Here is a 17,387-nt window from a genome sequence, read left to right on the forward strand (position 1 = left end):
ATACACATAGGTAGATTTGTGTCTTTATTATTACAGCAAAAAAAAAAGCTGCTACAACAACAAAAAAGTCGCTACAATCGAAATATATATTTTCAATTTGAAGGGAAAAAGTCACTTCGATTAAAAAAAAAAAAACAACGTGTTTGAATGCAAAAATACATTTGAAACTCAAAAAATGCATTTGTAAACTTTTTCTTAGAATTTATTATTTTTTTTTTTATTCAAACAACTTTTTTTTGATTGAAGTAACTTAATTTTGCGTTTGGGCCACATTTTGGCTAGGACAGCTGTGGTTTTATTATTTAATCAAAAAAAATAATTTGCTTCAAACAAAAAAAAAAATATTTTCAAAAGAAAAATCACTTCAATCAAAAATGAAAAATTTTCAATCATAGAAAAAAAATGTTTGAATGCGAAAAAATATTTGAAACTCAGAAATTTGCATTTGAACACTTCATTTTTCATTGAAACTGTTTTCTTTGATTAAAGTAATCCTTTTTGCGTTTGGGCCATATTGTGGGTAGGACATTTGTGTCTAAATCATTCAATCCCAGGAAAAGTTGCTTCAATCAAAAAAATATTTTCAATCAAAGAAAAAAATCATTTGCAAAAATAAAATTGCCCTTCCCTAAAAAAAAAAAAAAACATATATATAGTACAGCGGTCTCGCTCTCATATTGTGAGAGATTGTGCACTTTTTGAGAAAAGCATGAAATTTCTACCATAGCTAGTACACACCGTAAGATTTATTTTCAGATGTGGAGGTATTTCTGATTTGACCCCTGAGGCCCGGGAGAGGTCAAATTCAAAATGGCTGCCAGTCCAGTGTGTCTAATGTTCAAACACACATCATTTTGGAACCAAACAGAGTAGGAAGACGCTTAAGGTGTCATTTCCAACAAAGTTAGGGATGCCCATTCATTTGGGGATACTTTTGAGATTGTAAGAATTCAAGAAAATGCATTTAAGTCAAGGTCAGGGTCAGATTATGTTGAAATTCTGTGAGAAATCATAGCTGACTTCAGGCAGGTCTACAGCTAAAAATATAACTTGCCCAGATTAACAGAACACATTGTAGGACTCAGCGGAGTCATTTGAACATTTTAAAATATAAAGATGTGTATGAACTGTTAAAATTGTAGGCATGACAGTAGTTTACAAAAACGTGTTCAAACGGTGAAATGAACTACTGCAAATTGAAAGTTAAATTTCAGCAGGGTGGGTGATTGGCCCAAGTTGCTACAGGTGGATCATTCTTTGTCTGGACTCTACCCTTCGACCTGTTCAGCTTCGTAGAATGTGACAGGAGTACTAGCCTCCCACCGACATGGCTCTAGGGGTCATGGAGACACACAAACCACTAGAGCTGGGAATCTTTGGGCACCTAACGATTCGATTACGATTCAGAGGCTCCGATTCGATTATAAAACGATTATTGATGCACCCCCCTCCCTTTTTTTTTTTTTTTAATGTTTTGTACATTAGTTCCAAAATAGTTCAAAAATACTCTCAGGCTAAACCAAACTACTATTTCAGTATCAAGTTAACATATAGCAGTAAACAAATATACAAAAATAACAGTAAATAAAAAACTCCAGTCCCCATTCTGTATCAGCAGCTTTAAACTACATTCAATTAATTTAATGTTGTCAATCAACCGTTAAATTTGTTAAAATTGCTCCTGTTATTCCATAATTTCCCTTCTGTCTACTTTCGGCATGTGAAACTTTTAAAACTATTTTAAAGATAGATTCAAGTCAATATTTTACCGATTTAGGAGTATTTTAGATAAAAAGGTAATTAGGTTTGCTTGGAAGGTTCGCTACAACAGCCTTGCAGGGAAGTGTACTGCTTTAAGATGGCGGCCGTTTACTAACGCCCGCATCTAGCTTTTTGTAGATGTGCTGCAACAATCTAGCAGCAATCTCGGTCAGGAGCCGGAGGACCGAGTCACTGAACGGGAAGTGACATAACTTAGTCTTGCCCCCCGCCTGCAGGCTGGCTGCTTATTGGCCACACGTGGAAGTGAGTGACGGATGCTCTGATTCTGTTTCCGCTCCCTCCCCCTGTCCGCAATGAGGCTGGCGTCTGATTGGTCATGCGCGATGTCAGACGGTGCCGCTTGCTCAACGCCCTCACACGCAAGTCCCGACTCCCAAATTCCTTAAGAACTAATCGGTGCAGAAGGTGATTAGTTCGGTCTCATTCCTCCAAACAATTCATTCAAAAAGAACGAATCGTTCACGACCGATACAACACTATAAGCGACCGGCCTCCGCGCCGGGGCGGTGGTGTGACATCGGTATCTCAGCAGAGTGCCCGCGGCGGTACGGTGCACTGTCGCGGCACACTGGTGGGACCCCGAGATCACCTCCTTGGAGGGTCCCGTGTGGCGGAATGGTCATCATGCTTTTAAGGCTTACGCCACAGGTGTCAAACCGATTCCAGAAAGGGCCTAGTGGGTGCAGGTTTTCTATCTAACCAATGAAGAGGACACCTTTTCACCAATTAGATCTTTTACATGTGTAATCAGTTAAACTTTGTCAGGTGTTGCTTGTTTCAGCAGGAAGTTCATTGGTTAAACTCTCAGCACGTTATCGGTTGGAACAAAATCCAGCACCCACTAGGCCCTTTCTGGAATCAGTTTGACACCTGTGGCTTACGCCATCGGCGGAGTCACTTGTCACTCAAACATGTCAGAAATAGCGGCGAAGTGTGATCTTTGTGTGAAAATGATTCAATCCAAACTTTTTCTACTTCAAAAAAAAAAAAGTGCGTTCCAAACTTTTAGTACTTCAAATAAATGAGTTCAAAACTTTTTGCTCGACAAAAATGTGAAACTTTACCCACAACATGGCCCAAACACAAAAAGGATTGCTTCAAAGAAAACAGTTTCAATGAAAAATGAAGTGTTCAAATGCAAATTTCTGAGTTTTCTGAGAACTTTTTTCTATGATTGAAAATTTTTCATTTTCGATTTAAGTGATTTTTTTATTTTGATTTTTTTTTTTTTTTTTGGCTGAAGCATCTTATTTTTTGATTGAATATAAAGACACAAATGTCCTAGCCAAAATGTGGCCCAAACTAGGGCTGGGCGATATGGCCTTAAGCACGTATCACGGTAAATTGAGCAGATTTAACGATAAATGGCGATAAATTCGCCCAAGCGGACCGTTATATAATTTGAAAAAATCTGAATAAGTGCATGGATTACAGATTAACTGTTTCTCATCGATTTTTTTACCAGCTTTAAATTTTATTTAACAATCGTACATGCAGTCTAAACGTTAAGTATATAAAAATGTATTGTAAACAATGAGAATTCAAGTATGAACATTTATAACAGCTTCTATGGCTTGAACAATGTACATTGTCAAAATCAATATGCCTGTGCAAACATTCTTTGTAACACAAATGAATTACAGCTTGAACAGTACACTTCAAAAAGACAATTTGTTGTCAATGGCTGCAGTGACATAATTACTCAACACAAGTGTTTACTTCAAGGTTTCAGGGTTTTTTCCCAGTGCATTTTTTAATACATGCAAGCACACATGAACCCCAACACAGACACACACACACATTAAAGCTATATTGATCTTCTGCAAATGAAATATTTAAGATTTTATGACGGGAGTAATGACACAGAATTAAGGACATACAGAAAAATAGCTGGGGCCCTTAAACGGTCATATTCTAATTTTCACTCTTGGATTGTACTTTATGCTAAATGCTTTACCATCACAAAAGGCTATCAGAGAAATCACACACAAACAGAGATACAAAATTACGCGACTTACTAATTGCTAGATGCAGTCCGTGCCCAATCCATTCATTAAGTTCAGCCGTTTCGACGAGGTTAGAGCTGCCATCCGGCTCCATCACGTTCATTTGTAGCGTTAACCGCTAGCGTTAGCCGCTAGCGTTAGCCTGTGGCCTGGCTACCAGTAGAAAGCACTGAAAGCACCCTCTCTGGAAATCGTGAGAACAAGGGAGGACAGTGAGTGAACGCCTGTCTGGATGCTGCCAAGAGTTTACTTAGTGTCTGGTGAAAGTTTGGCGAACCTCCCTTAAGCCACACTCCATCCCGTTTGCTTGTAGCGTTAGCCGCTAGCGTTAGCCTACCGGGCTTCTGTTTGTTTGGCTTCCTGATAACCATGTGACCCCATACGTAAGCACACTGACTGCTCTCTTAAAGGGGATTGAACATAGCCAAACAACACAGCGTCAAAGCGGGATGAAAAGACTGTATTTTCTTGTTTTATTAAGTTACCGAATTCACCGACATGGTCAAAATTATGTCTGTCATCGTGAAGAATTTCGGTACCGGTAAATTTTTGGTTTACCGCCCTGCTCTAGCCCAAACGCAAAACTACATTACTTCAATCAAAAAAGTTGTTTCAATCAACAAAAGAAAATTCAATCAAGGAAATTGTTTTGAAATGCATTTTTTTTTCTTTCAAATTTATTTTTGCATTCAAACACATTTTTTTTTTTTTTGATTGAAGTGACTTTTTTTTGTGATTGAAAATATATATTTTGATTGAAGCGACTTTTTTTGGGAATGAATAATAGACACAAATCTACCTCCATACTGAAGCAGATTCCTGATCAGTTTGGCAACTTCACACAGTTTAATTTATCGGTTATGCTCAACTGAGATGCAGGTCGGACTTTCAGTGGCAAAATTAGTGCTGCGTTATGCCACCTTTTCACTTTTGATATTACTTACAGTGGCTGCCAGCTGGAAAAAACAACATCTAATTAGGCTAGGTTCATACCGCAGGTCTTAATGCACAATTCCGATTTTTCGTCGTTTTTTTTTTTTTGGGGCGTACCCGTTCCGACTGCCTTTGTCCATTGAGCACATTCACGTGTTACGCATGTGCATTAACTCGCAGTCCGACAGGCGCTGAGCGAACGGACCCGCATGCGCAGAAGCATCAAAACAAATGACTACACATGCTGGCTCTGCATCATTCTAAGGTGATCACATTTTTATTTCCAAAAAGAGGACACAAATGAGAGACATGAATATCCCTGTTTAGTCTTATACTCAAAGTTTATATGGATTGATTGAACGCACGCCAGTTTCCCCCGACTCTCGGCCATAGAAGCGATACTGAAATAGAGTACTGCTCATTTACCACACAGAAAGAAAACCAAGCATTCTCAGCCTTGACCCGTGATTTTATTTTTTTTTCTGACTGTTGTCAAGCTCGCCTCTTCTCAGAAAGCCAAGTTCAAGCTGGGCGCTAACGCCTAAATCGCTGCCGTCCTCCGTTCCTGTCGCTCTTTGCTGACGTAATTGCTGCATGAATTCCGACTTGGGAAACTTGACAGTTCAGATCGTCGCCACGTTCTGGAAAACTGTGGGCCAGATCGGATTTAAACCACATACGAAAGTGACCCAGATCGGATTTAAAATGGTTCACTTCTGTGCGACTTGTCCCATTCAAACCGTCAACTTAATGCCTCACTCGAGTCGGAAAAACACAAAAAAATCGGATTTGTGCATTAATACTTGCGGTATGAGCTTCCTCCTCCTAATATCCCTCCTCTTCAAAGCCGGCAGAGGAGGCGTAACGTAATTCTGTGCTGTGAGAGAGTGGGGGTGGGAGGTGGGAATAATCAGCCAATCAAACGTGCGTTTGAGGAAAAAAACATGGACTGGCTCATTAGCAAGTGAAAAAGGGGTAAATGGAAGTCTGATAATATTAAAAATAATTCACTTAATAATGCTAGGGTCAATTCTGTCGTCACATCATATAGGAAGACAATCTAAATGAGCCATATACATAACCCAACACATTATATAATGCAAATAAGGTTGCTTAAAAGTTGGTGGGGACAATTTGAGCATCCTAAAAAGTTGGTAGTGTTTTGTCCCTACCGTCCCAATGCAAACCTACGCCCTTGGATAAAACAATTAGTTTTTTCAGATTTATCACAGGGTTTTGTGATGTGCTGCTTCTTTTTCCATCTTGAAATATAATTTCTTATTATGACTCAAGGTAGCATACTGAAGTCAGCAGGCGTTATTTTTCACTTGCCCTCACGTCTTCCTCCTGCCTTTGTGCTCCAGTCTACATGGTTGTGACCTGAAAAAAGGCAGCTGTCACCCGCTGGCTTCCGTTCTCAGCTCTCCATCCAACCTGAAGCATCTGAACCTGACATGTAACAATGTGTCGGACGAAGGGGTGAAGATCCTCTCGAAAGGACTGGCCAGTCCACACTGCAAGTTCGAGTCCCTCGCGTAAGGAGCTCCTCCTGTTGGTAATCTTCCTGGTTCCCTTCCTGACTTCAGGCAGTAATATCATTTGTTGCAGCCTGTCATGGTGCCATATCACCAATGAAGGATGCGTTTTTTTGGCTGAGGCGCTCAAATTAAACCCCTCCCATCTTGAAGAGCTGGACCTCAGGAACAATCCAATAGGTGAAAAAGGAAAGAGGGTCTTATCGAACGTCCAAGAGGATCCAAGCTATCGCCTACAGACTGTCAGGTAGGATCAAAACAATGTTGCTTGTCAGAGTGTTCAGGGTTTCTGCTAGAATTTTTTGAAGCTGTGGTGGTGGTGGGCTGCATCGGATTCAGACAGCTTGCCGTGGTGGAAATTTTTTCATATCATGACAAATAGGATTTTTTCTTTTTTTGAAACAATTTATTAAATTATTGATTATTAATAATATGTTTTATTTTTTCCAAGAAGAACCATGACCAAGATCTATTTGCAAAGTTTGCATCCTGCTTGCACTTGATTTTTAAAAAAAAAAAAAAACAATTTGAAGGCTCTTTCATGAAGGAAATCAGTAATAAGTGACCATAAAGACCATACTGTATATAGTCAATGTGATGCGTGCCACCAGATTGTCCCCAGCCGGTTCCTCAGGTCTGTCTCAGTCTTCGCCCATACAAAAAAAAAAAAAAAAAAAAAAAGCTTTGGGAAATTAAGACACACAAACATCTGTAACTTACATACACGTAAACTGGATTAGCCGTTAGGACTACAGTATTTCAAATCCATGTTTTCAAAGATTACATTAGTCAATGCAATTTAAGTCAAAACTGAAGTGTCTTTGAGGGAGTTACTTTTCTGATTGTTTGAAAGTTAGTCCCTAGTACAAATCGATATAAAAATATATGTGTTTCAATGAGATGAAAAATACTTATTTCAATGCAAATTCACCATCTGTTTTGTAATTTTTGGGACAAGGGCTGTGCCAAGTTATAAACAAACCTTTTTCAACACCGTACCTTAACCCTTTAACACCTACGCCAATGTTGGCTGCATTTGCATGCCTCTAATGTTGCCTTTATATTTCAAAGAAAAAATTGTTCACAATGGCCAGGTTGGGTCCCTTTTTTCAGGACACCATAATCTTCATATCCAAACTGTTGTTTTCTTCACTGACCAGTGATAATCAACATTTTAGAAAATTTGTGATGTTGATGTCCCATTGACAACCAAACATGCTCGACCAACCGTTTTGAAGCTTGATCATATTTATTCAACTTGTTAGGGTAAACACTCAACAGAACAAAATAAGACTGAATAGTTTTATGTTTGACATTTCAACACAAACAGCAAGTATGGTCATAGGCGTTTTTGTCTGAGGCTCTCCAGTTAAACCCCTCCCATCTTCAACAGATAAACCTGAGGGGCATTTTACATGGCGACTCTCCGAGAAGACGAAAAATTTCATGTTTGCATTTATATGGTTCCATTTCCATTCAAACAATATCGTAATTCCGCATGAAAACGATGTAGTATTCATGCCAGGCCCTAGGCGGCAGTGCAGATTTACAAGGCGACAGCGAATGATGCACTTTGACCTCCTCAGCCCGGAAGACAACATGCCCGCCCTCTCCAAGTAATGGCATTTTCTTTTGTTCAAAAAGGCACAACAATGGAAACGTTCAACATATTTAAGTTAAAAACATTATGAAAACAGTAAATTAAAGCTGATGTTCCGCCATTTGCTGTTTTTAATGTTTAATAGCGCCGCTGCGCACGCCCATGTGACGTGCGCGAGTGCTTACGCCATCGAAGCGAAGGCGGTTTCCGTACATATGAATGCGCTGCGACCCCCGCAATCGAATTCTTCTACTTGGGAGGCAGGATTCAGAATTTTTCGTCTTTGCCTTTCGTCTTCGCCGACACCATATGCACGCGAGGCAATTCCGCTACTCAGTCATTGCGTCTTCATGTTGCAAAGTCGCCATGTAAACTGCCCCTGAGCCTCAACAATCTGTCGGACGAGGGGGTGGAGATCCTCTCGAAAACAGTACAATAAAATTTACACAGGTGGAATGAATTCCACATTGCCTTTCAAAGTATCTTTAGAAATAAGACTTCTTTTAACCAATATACCTTGTTTTCACAGATTTCTGTACTATTTCTCATTTTTGTCGTGTTACCGCTGTACTTAATAGTGGTTTTACACGTTCTGCATATGAAATACATGGTAGCGAATTAGCTTAGCGCTCGGCACAAACTATTAACATCTCAAAAACAACAACAATAAAGGCTAAACACTTCAAGAGGGTTCGTGTACTAACCTCTTATAGACGCACACGGGTCTTAGCAACACACTCAGGACATTTTTCAATTGACATGATTTAAAACTGCTGCACAACTGAAAGACGAGGAGCAACGAACGATCTCTCTTCCCCTCTCTCTCTATAAAAAAAACTCGCGCACAGAAGCGCAACCGCCTGTCTCATACCTGCCTGTCTCAAACACAAACTTATTTCCCAGTCTTTCGAAAAGGAGTAAATATCTCGCTCATTAGCCGACAGCATCCATCATAACTTTGTGCGTCCGTCCGTTAAAGGTTTCCAGGCGGCAGACGTGTCTTGAATTTTGCTATGCTATGAACGGCTGTCATAAAGTTATGAGGAATAATTATCGTTTTTCAACATTTATGAATCGTAATTGAAATGTCACGTGCCAAATCGCGATGCATGTAATAATCGATTTTTTGGAACTCCCTTAGGTTCGATTCGACATTCAACAGTGAAAGCGAATCAGAGGAGGAAGAAAGTCCCGAAGAACATGATTCTGAGGAGATTTGACCGTACAGGTTCTAACCGGAGGCAGAATCACCATAACCGTAAGCACCTGACACACAAGCAACTTGGATTCCATTAACATCAGATCTCAGGCGCTTCAATGGTAAATATCTTCCATTGACACCCTCGTCTCCACACGACAGCACGGCTAGCGATTGAGAAACTAATCATTACAATCTAAAACAATTTTAAAGCAAGATTTTTTACTAGTGCACTTTTGACCAACAAAGTTTCAGTTCTAAATATCATCGTTAACAAGTCTTCATTGGCAACACATCATTTGCCACTTGGTCAAAGCGGTAAAATGTTTTGATCAAAACAACAGAATACCAGAGGTGGATAGAGTGGCCAAAAATTTGACTATCGTGACATTAAAAAAATAAAAATAAAAATAGTTCTCAAGTAAATGTAGTCATCTAAATTATGTACTCAAGTACAAGTCATGATGTATTTGCTGAAAAGAATACTGAAGGAAATAGGGTGTGGGGCCTATAAAAGCTCGGCTTCCTCGCACCCCTTTTCGAGCTACATTTATGCATGTACCTGTATGCTTTTTTATTATCATTATTGTTTTTCTTTCCTTGTTGTATTTCTTTTATGACTGCCCGAAATAAAAATCATATCTTGAGTAACATTGTAATTCCTTACAGTGTCTGATTTTTTTTTTTTTTAAACAATGGTGTACTGTTATTCTCGGCACGTTATCTATTTGAAGAGTTATTATTATACCGTACTATAACCCATTACATGACTATATTAGACCAAACAAATACACAAAATGAATCAAATTCAGACTAGAACTATCACCTGACCAGGAGTGCCATCTCGTGGAGAAAAACATTTTCTACCGTGAAACTAAAATGATCACATTTTGGCTTCCCCATGGTCTTTCAGTGTCAAATAAAAACTGGGAAAGAGTTTGACATCCAGCCATGTTGACTCCATGTCAAAGAGTTTCATTTTTGCAGCGCTTTCATGATGCCACATCAGTGGTCCCTAGCGACGGAATAAACAGTTTACTTGAGCGGGAGTGTCAAACCAATTCCACAAAAGGCCAAGAGGGTCCTGGATTCCGTTCCAACCAATGAAGAGGTCAGCTTTTCACTAATCTGATCTCCTACAAGTGTAATTGGTTGATAGCAGTCAGGTGCTGCTTATTTCAGCAGAAATTTCATTGGTTAGTAGTCTTGGTTGAAATTAAATCCAGGACCCTCTGGGCCCTTTGCGTAATTGGTTTGACAACCCTGCACTTGAGGGAACGAATCCAGTACGATTTGTTCAGTCAAAAGTTTCGTTCAAACGAATCATTTGCCCCCCACCCGACCAAATGAATGGTTCGGTTATCGACGTTGCCAATCGCATCACCAAAGACCAATCAGCAACTTAATAGAACGGGAAGTGCCTACACTCACGGTGAACAGTTGAAATCTTCTAAACTTTAATATTAGAAACAATTGCATTCAAGATATATGTTATCATCAAGTATTTCCATTCCCGGCCAAGGATGCGAAAACTTTAAGATCCAAATTTCTCAGATTTTTGATTGCACCAAAAGCAAAAGAAATTCATTTTGAAAGTATAAATGGTGTTTACCCTTCTGGGGAGTTTCTACATAGGATATTTGAAGTTAAAAATTGTTCCCTTTTGTAAGGAATTTACTGGAAAGTACACACCACATCTTCTACAACCCCTAGCAAAAAGTATGGAATCCCCAGTCTCGGATGAGCACTCACTCAGACATTTTATCATGTAGAACAAATTCAGATAAATAGCTTGAAAAAAATAATGAATTTGTTCAAAAAATGCAACTCTTTAGCATTCAGAAATACTAAAAGAAATGAAGAAAAAACATTGTGGTAGTCAATAAATGTTAATTTTATCGAGCAAGTGCAGGGAAATATATATGGAATCACTCCATTCCTAGGAAAAAACATGGAATCATAAGAAACAAACAAAGAAATAATCAAAACACATCTCTAGTAGCACCACCTCTGGCTTTTATGACAGCTTGCAGTCTCTGAGGCATGGACTTGATGAGTATTCATCATCATTTTGGTGCCAACTCTCTTTGATTGCAGTTGCCAGATCATCCTTGAGGTTCGGAGCCTTGCTGTGGACCATTTGTTTTCAATTTCCATCACAGGTTATCAATAGGGTTTAGATCTGGACTATTTGCAGGCCATGACATTGACTGGATGAGTCTTTCTCCAAGGAATGCTTGAACAGTTTTAGCTTTGTGGCATGATGCATTGACAAACATATTTTCAATTGAAGGAATAAAGAAAGCTGTCTAAAATTTCAATGTGCAATCTGCATTTTTTGAAGATTTAACCACAGCCATCTCCCCAGTGCCTTTGCCTGACTTGAAGCCCCATATCATCAAGGACTGAGGGAATTTTGATGTTTTCGTCAGGCAGTCATCTTTGTAAATCTCACTGGAACATTATAAAAACAAAAGTTCTAGCATCATCACCTTGTCCAATGCAGATTCTTGACTCTTGGCCAAACCTGTGCAGCAGTAGTGTGTGAAAACAATTTCCCGTGTGGACTGACAAGAAGATTACGCGGACATTTAACTGGTCGAGTCTTAGTTTCATGTCAGGGACTTTCTCGGGAAGCGATGTGCGTGAAAGCAGGCCTTAAATTCACGGGTCACAGCACGATGGCTGATGACGTTAATATCATCGCGGGGCGATCGCCACTTCATCTCTCTTCGCAGTAAGAAGAAAAGTGGTCAACAAACATAGCTGGGAATAGCTAAATTAAACTGAAAACAACGAAATTAAATTGCTACGGGATGGTAGGGTGGAGGAAGAGATGCGTTCAAGGGTCCATTAAGTACATCGTCACCAAGATCTGCACATGCGGCGGCTCCACTCGCGCCTGGGCCCGAGCATTCCGTGCACACCGCGAAAGCGAGCCTCTCCCCTCTGCTGCCCTGCATATAGAAAAGGGGGAATAACACAATGGGTCTGTGACAGTAGGTCGACAGGAATCTTCTCTGGGATTGTCTGGTCTTGATAAGATTGAATTGGCTGCAATTACGATGAAGGGAACGCGCACTCTGGAATAAAACACAATTTGACCAACGTTGTGACAGCCGACGCCGACCAAATTTGACGTAATGTCCGGGTTATAAAATCGCGCCAGCAGCCCTCCCCACACATAGGGCGCCAATGGGCAACACTGGACAAGTCTGTGAAAGCGTCCAACCCGCGTCATTCTCGGGACATCCCGAGTAAATCCCGCGTCACCTTACACAGGAATTTCCCTGGATATGTGTGTGAAAAGGGCTTAAGTGACAGACGCTATTGTTCTGTTTCCGCTCTCTCCATCCCCCGCCGCTGCAGTCGTGAGAGAGAACTTCCGCCGCGTCCTCGGTCATATTGTCAGGGCTAGGGCTGGGCAGGTGTGTGGCTGTGTGTGTCATCCAATTACAGGCCCAGCACCTGACGAGTGGAGCGACAGCAGCTGTCAGCAATCACCATCACCAGCCTACATAAGCCAGCTAGAGCTCCACCACGTCGCTGGATCGTCTCTTTCTGTGTACTCTTAGTGCCTTCTCGCATTTTGAATGTTTCTGAGTGACCTTATCTGATCATCGACCTTTTTGCCTTGTCCTAGGATCCTGCAAATGCCTCACATCTTTTACTACCTCTGCCCAGGCTCTCTACACAGAAGAACACCATGGCTCTGGAACAAATAAACTTTTTTGACTTCCTAACCACGCCATCTCATGTACCTGCTTTAGGGTTCTCTGCTCACGATCGTAACACGTATTTTTATGGGATCAAAGTCATGCTTCTGTGTGACACGCTTGCTGCAGTGTAACTGAAATAAAAAGAGAGACCGAAACTTTAATTTCTAAACATGGAACGACCAACACATCACATTTACCTGACGCGCCATTGTATTTTTGTTTTTGTGCTATTGTTTATTCTAAAGTATGTGTATTGCTAGTTTTCAAATTTGTTGCTCTGAAGCAAAAACTTAAAATGAAACGATACTGAAAAACAGTAGTGGGAAGTCAAGTCACGTTGCAGAACGAATCATCTCAACAATCTCTGTCAGGACTAGTGTTGTATCGGTCGCGAACGATTCGTTCTTTTTGAACGAATTGTTTTGGTGAACGAGACCGAACTAATCATCATCTGCACTGATTCGTTCTATGAAGGTGGTGCTTGTTCGCTGCGTGGGAGGGCGTTGAGCAAGCGGCAGCGTCTTCTGACATCGCACACGACCAATCAGACGCCAGCCTCATCGCGGGCAGGGGAGGGACCGGAAACAGAATCAGGGCGTTTGTCACTCACGTCCACGTGTGGCCAATAAGCAGCCAGCGTGCAGGCAGGGGGGCAAGACTGAGTTTTGTCACTTCCCGTTCAGTGACTCGGTCCTCCGGTTCCTGACCTAGCTTGCTGCTAACTTGATTTTCCAGTAATGACTATGCGGTGAATGAATCAGAAAATGAAAGGAAATGACTTTGTCACATATTTGTTAACGTGGAGCCTATCAAATGCTGCTCAAACAGACAAAAACACCACACAAATCTAGCGAGCATTGTTTAGAGTAGTACTTTTCTCAACAAACTCGTGACTGCCTATGACGACATACTATCAAATTTACAGTAATTTAAAACACGGGTAGCTACGAGGCAAGCAAAAGCTGAGCTGCGGTCGCGTGACGGCAGTGAAGCGGGCAGAGAACTGTCACTATATGGAGGCTTCATGGCAGCGATATTTACCTCATATGTGCACAGAAAAAAATATTTAGTATGATCACCATAATACTGATTTGCAATGAAACTGTATATACATGTCAATTTTTTCCCGAGTATTTTTTTTTTTTTTTTCGTATCAGCGTGTCGGGTGTTGGTTGGTTTGACAAATTATGTCAATCCGTCCATCATGTGCTACTCAAGCGCCCAAAACAACGCACGCAGACACGGGAGATGTCGCAATATGTCTACATTTTTCTTAACAGACTAATGAGAGTAGAAAGGCGACATCGTAAAGAGCAAACAATTATTTCTCGTCAGCATTTGACGATCTGAGATGCGGGGACGACAGGGGAGCTGACCGGATTATTTTATTTATTAATACCAGTGCAAAAAAACAATATGATCACCATAATACTGATTTGCAATGAAACTGTATATACATGTAATTTTTTTCCGAGTGTTTTTTTTTTTTTTTTTCTTCGTGTCAGGTGTTGGTTGGTTTGACAAATTATGTCAATCCGTCCATCATGTGCTACTCAAGCGCCCAAAAACAAAGCACGCGGACACGGGAGATGTCGCAATATGTCTACATTTTTCTTAACAGACTAATGAGAGTAGAAAGGCGACATCGTAAAGAGCAAACAATTATTTCTCGTCAGCATTTGACGATCTGAGATGCGGGGACGATAGGGGAGCTGACCGGATTATTTTATTTATTAATACCAGTGCTAAAATTCAACACGATCATCTTAATACTAAAAAACAAAAATACAACAGAGCGAGATGTAAATATGATGTGTTGGTCGTTCCACATTCAGAAATTAAACTTTCGATGTATTTTTATTTTCGTGACAGCAAACATGCTGTATATGTGATTGTATGTGTGATCAAGAACCTGCTAAAGAAAGTCCGTCCGCCCCCGCCCCCTACTCCCCTCACAAAAGGAAAATGTTTAACCGTGTCCTAAATCGAAATGCAAGCACGAGCCATGACTTTGAGCCCATAGAACTAGGACAGACGACGCGGAAGTTCTCCCTCGCTTTTGCAGCAGCAGGAGGGAGACGAGGCTGTCTGTGAAAGCAGAATGATACCGCCTGTCACTCATTTCTGAAACTACGACGAGTGGTCAATGTGGAAGAGAGGGAGGGACCAAGCAATGTCACTTCCCGTTCAGTTATACTGCGAAGCAGTGCCATATATTTAGAGAGTCACGACACTCCCATAGGGATCCATTATACGATTTTACTTCCGGGTACTTCCGGGTTATGGAGCCTTGGATAGTTACAAACATCGCATTTGTCATGGCGGACACCATTCATTTGAACGGCAGGCTGTCAAGTATATTCGGAGGTAAGTTGATTAAAAACCGACCTCATTTGAATTTTCAACTGTCTGTATTTTACCAGAGGTGCTTTATGATGTATATGTTGAGCTTTATTTGTATGTGCATGGCGTAATTATATATATATTTTGTCTTGGTTGACGAGGGATTCTCTCTTACTTTTAAAGCTGGCTACGCTAACTGGGAACGTATATTCGGAGGAAAGTTGATTAAAAACCGACTTCTTTTGAATTTTCAACCGTCTGTATTTTATTAGAGGTGCTTTATGATGTATATGTTGAGCTTTATTTGTATGTGCATGGCGTAATTATATATTTTGTCTTGGTTGACGAGTGATTCTTATTTTTAAAGCTGGCTATACTAACTGGGAATGTATCGCCTGTGATATCTTGATTAAGTAATTATCTCTTTAAAATCTCTTTCAGAGGCCCTTTGTGACATACACTTATCTGTGCGTATTGGAAGACAACCGGCTTTTATGTGCTTGTTAGCGCGATTTTGTAAAGTTAATGCATGGCAACCAGTTTTCTTAATATTGAAATCGTTGATATTTCCTCCCTTTCAGCTTTGATGCACATGGATTGAATTCTCAATCGCAGCCTAATGTAAGTTGTCACAATTTTTTTTTCAGCTCATGGCATGAGGGAAGGTTGCTGTGCAAACTCATAGCCTTTCTTTCCAGCTGCTCCACAACATTGGAGGATTCCATGAGGGAATCATTCGTAGCCAAACGGAACAGATGCTCGACATCCTTTAAGAGAGTGAAGACCTCATCCGATGGCCGGTATAATGCACCCGTTTTAAACTCTTTCATCTGCAGCAGGACGGCACTCTGACTCTCTGTGTTGGTATTGATAGGTGCTTCAACCAATGCACACTGGCATTGGTTGCAGAGTGAGAAGCTGATGACCCTCTTCACTATGCATCCTGCCAGATGGTAAAGGACACATGACTCTGTCTTTGTGAATTCAGGTGGTGATACTTCTGTCAGCTGCTCAATACTCACAACATCAGAAGCACTGTAGCTACAGGTTCTGATGTCGAGGAAGTCTGCTAAGGGTTCTGAAGCGTCATCCATATTCTTCTTCATTTGAAAATTTTTTTGTTTTTGTTTTTTAAGAGCTCTCTCTGCTCTCCTTCTCATTATTTTCTCCATTGTAAGTTCCTTCATTAATTCTTCCACAGTTGCCATTTTGCCTGACAGCGTGGTCCCTGGCGCATCTGGGCCTAGTGTTGTGGCGCCACCGCTGGTTCCTGATTGGTCGGCACCCGGCTCATCCACCCCTGGATCACCTGGCCTGGATACGTCATTGTGCTCACTTTCGCCCAACCTTACCACCTCAATTTCTCCCTGAATGTCTGTAACAATAACAAGGCATTCTTAATTTTATATGCAGTCAGTGTTTTTACATTTGCACCTATTGTCATCTCCAAAGTAAGGGTACACTACACTCCTAAAGGGAAAAATAAATAAATAACGGACATTACTGTTACATGAATCAAATCATCTGCCACAATCAGAAACTGCTATGGCATTGCCATGTGTCAACAGTCTGGTGATATCATGGAGTTGGTTCTGCTTTGCTGTTGTATCCACCAGAAATGTTTAGTTATAGGTGAAAATTAAATGCATAAATAAAGCTAAATTATGAAGTAACAAACAATGAAGTAGATCGAAATTTTGTGTGTAAATCCCAGGACAATTCCTGACCTCTTGTATTTGAAGCTGAATGTATTAATATGAAAAATGTAATTATCTTATTAGGAGTGTAGTTTATCCTTGAATTACTTGGCATGGGAAATGTTGTTGACAGCTGGTCTGTATCATACCCAAGTTTAACCTGGTGCAATATGTATGGTCTGTTTGAATTTTGGTTGGAGGCACACTCCTAAAGGGAAGTTTCCTCCTCTTTGGCTTCGAACGATGAATGAAAATGGTTGGGACAGCATCTGGCCTCAATTTTAATGTGTGCCCTACTTTGGTTGGCGTAAACTGGTCCTCGTCAAAGTGTTCCTGATGTTTGGTTCGCAAGATCAGTTTCCATTCTACTTAAAATTAAAAAATTTTTTTAAAAGTCATAATACCGTGACTTACATGACAGAGTTTATAGTTGTTGCTGGCCCCCTTCAATTTCAAAAGATTTTTACGGCTGACCATTGCCAGCCATCGTTTCTGCCGGTCTTTGTCCTTCGGGAAACCATACATTCGGTAGCCCTTTTCGGACCGATTGGTGCATCCAAAAGCTGCACAACCA

General features: G+C 40.6%; 1 protein-coding gene across 11 annotated transcripts in view; it reads left to right on the forward strand.

Annotated features, from left to right (window-relative positions):
• LOC130906762 (NACHT, LRR and PYD domains-containing protein 12-like) overlaps nucleotides 1–17,081 on the forward strand; it is a 50,830-nt gene extending 33,749 nt beyond the window's left edge. For 6 of the 11 annotated variants that reach the window (XM_057821409.1, XM_057821636.1, XM_057821479.1 and 3 more), the window contains 8 exons: nucleotides 6,086–6,256; nucleotides 6,330–6,503; nucleotides 8,998–9,114; nucleotides 11,152–12,619; nucleotides 12,698–15,140; nucleotides 15,764–15,916; nucleotides 15,991–16,069; nucleotides 16,318–17,081. In XM_057821409.1, the coding sequence (XP_057677392.1) occupies nucleotides 6,086–6,256; nucleotides 6,330–6,503; nucleotides 8,998–9,076 (424 nt within the window). In that variant the 3' untranslated portion in view covers nucleotides 9,077–9,114; nucleotides 11,152–12,619; nucleotides 12,698–15,140; ... (1 more) ...; nucleotides 15,991–16,069; nucleotides 16,318–17,081. Of the gene's footprint in view, nucleotides 1–6,085; nucleotides 6,257–6,329; nucleotides 6,504–8,997; nucleotides 9,115–11,151; nucleotides 12,620–12,697; nucleotides 15,141–15,557; nucleotides 15,738–15,763; nucleotides 15,917–15,990; nucleotides 16,070–16,317 lie in introns of all 11 variants that reach the window. The other 5 variants (XM_057822144.1, XM_057821965.1, XM_057821885.1 and 2 more) reach the window with 5 other exon arrangements.
• Nucleotides 17,082–17,387: the final 306 nt, after the last annotated feature.

This window comes from Corythoichthys intestinalis, chromosome 1, assembly GCF_030265065.1.
Source record: "Corythoichthys intestinalis isolate RoL2023-P3 chromosome 1, ASM3026506v1, whole genome shotgun sequence".
NCBI lineage: Eukaryota > Metazoa > Chordata > Actinopteri > Syngnathiformes > Syngnathidae > Corythoichthys > Corythoichthys intestinalis.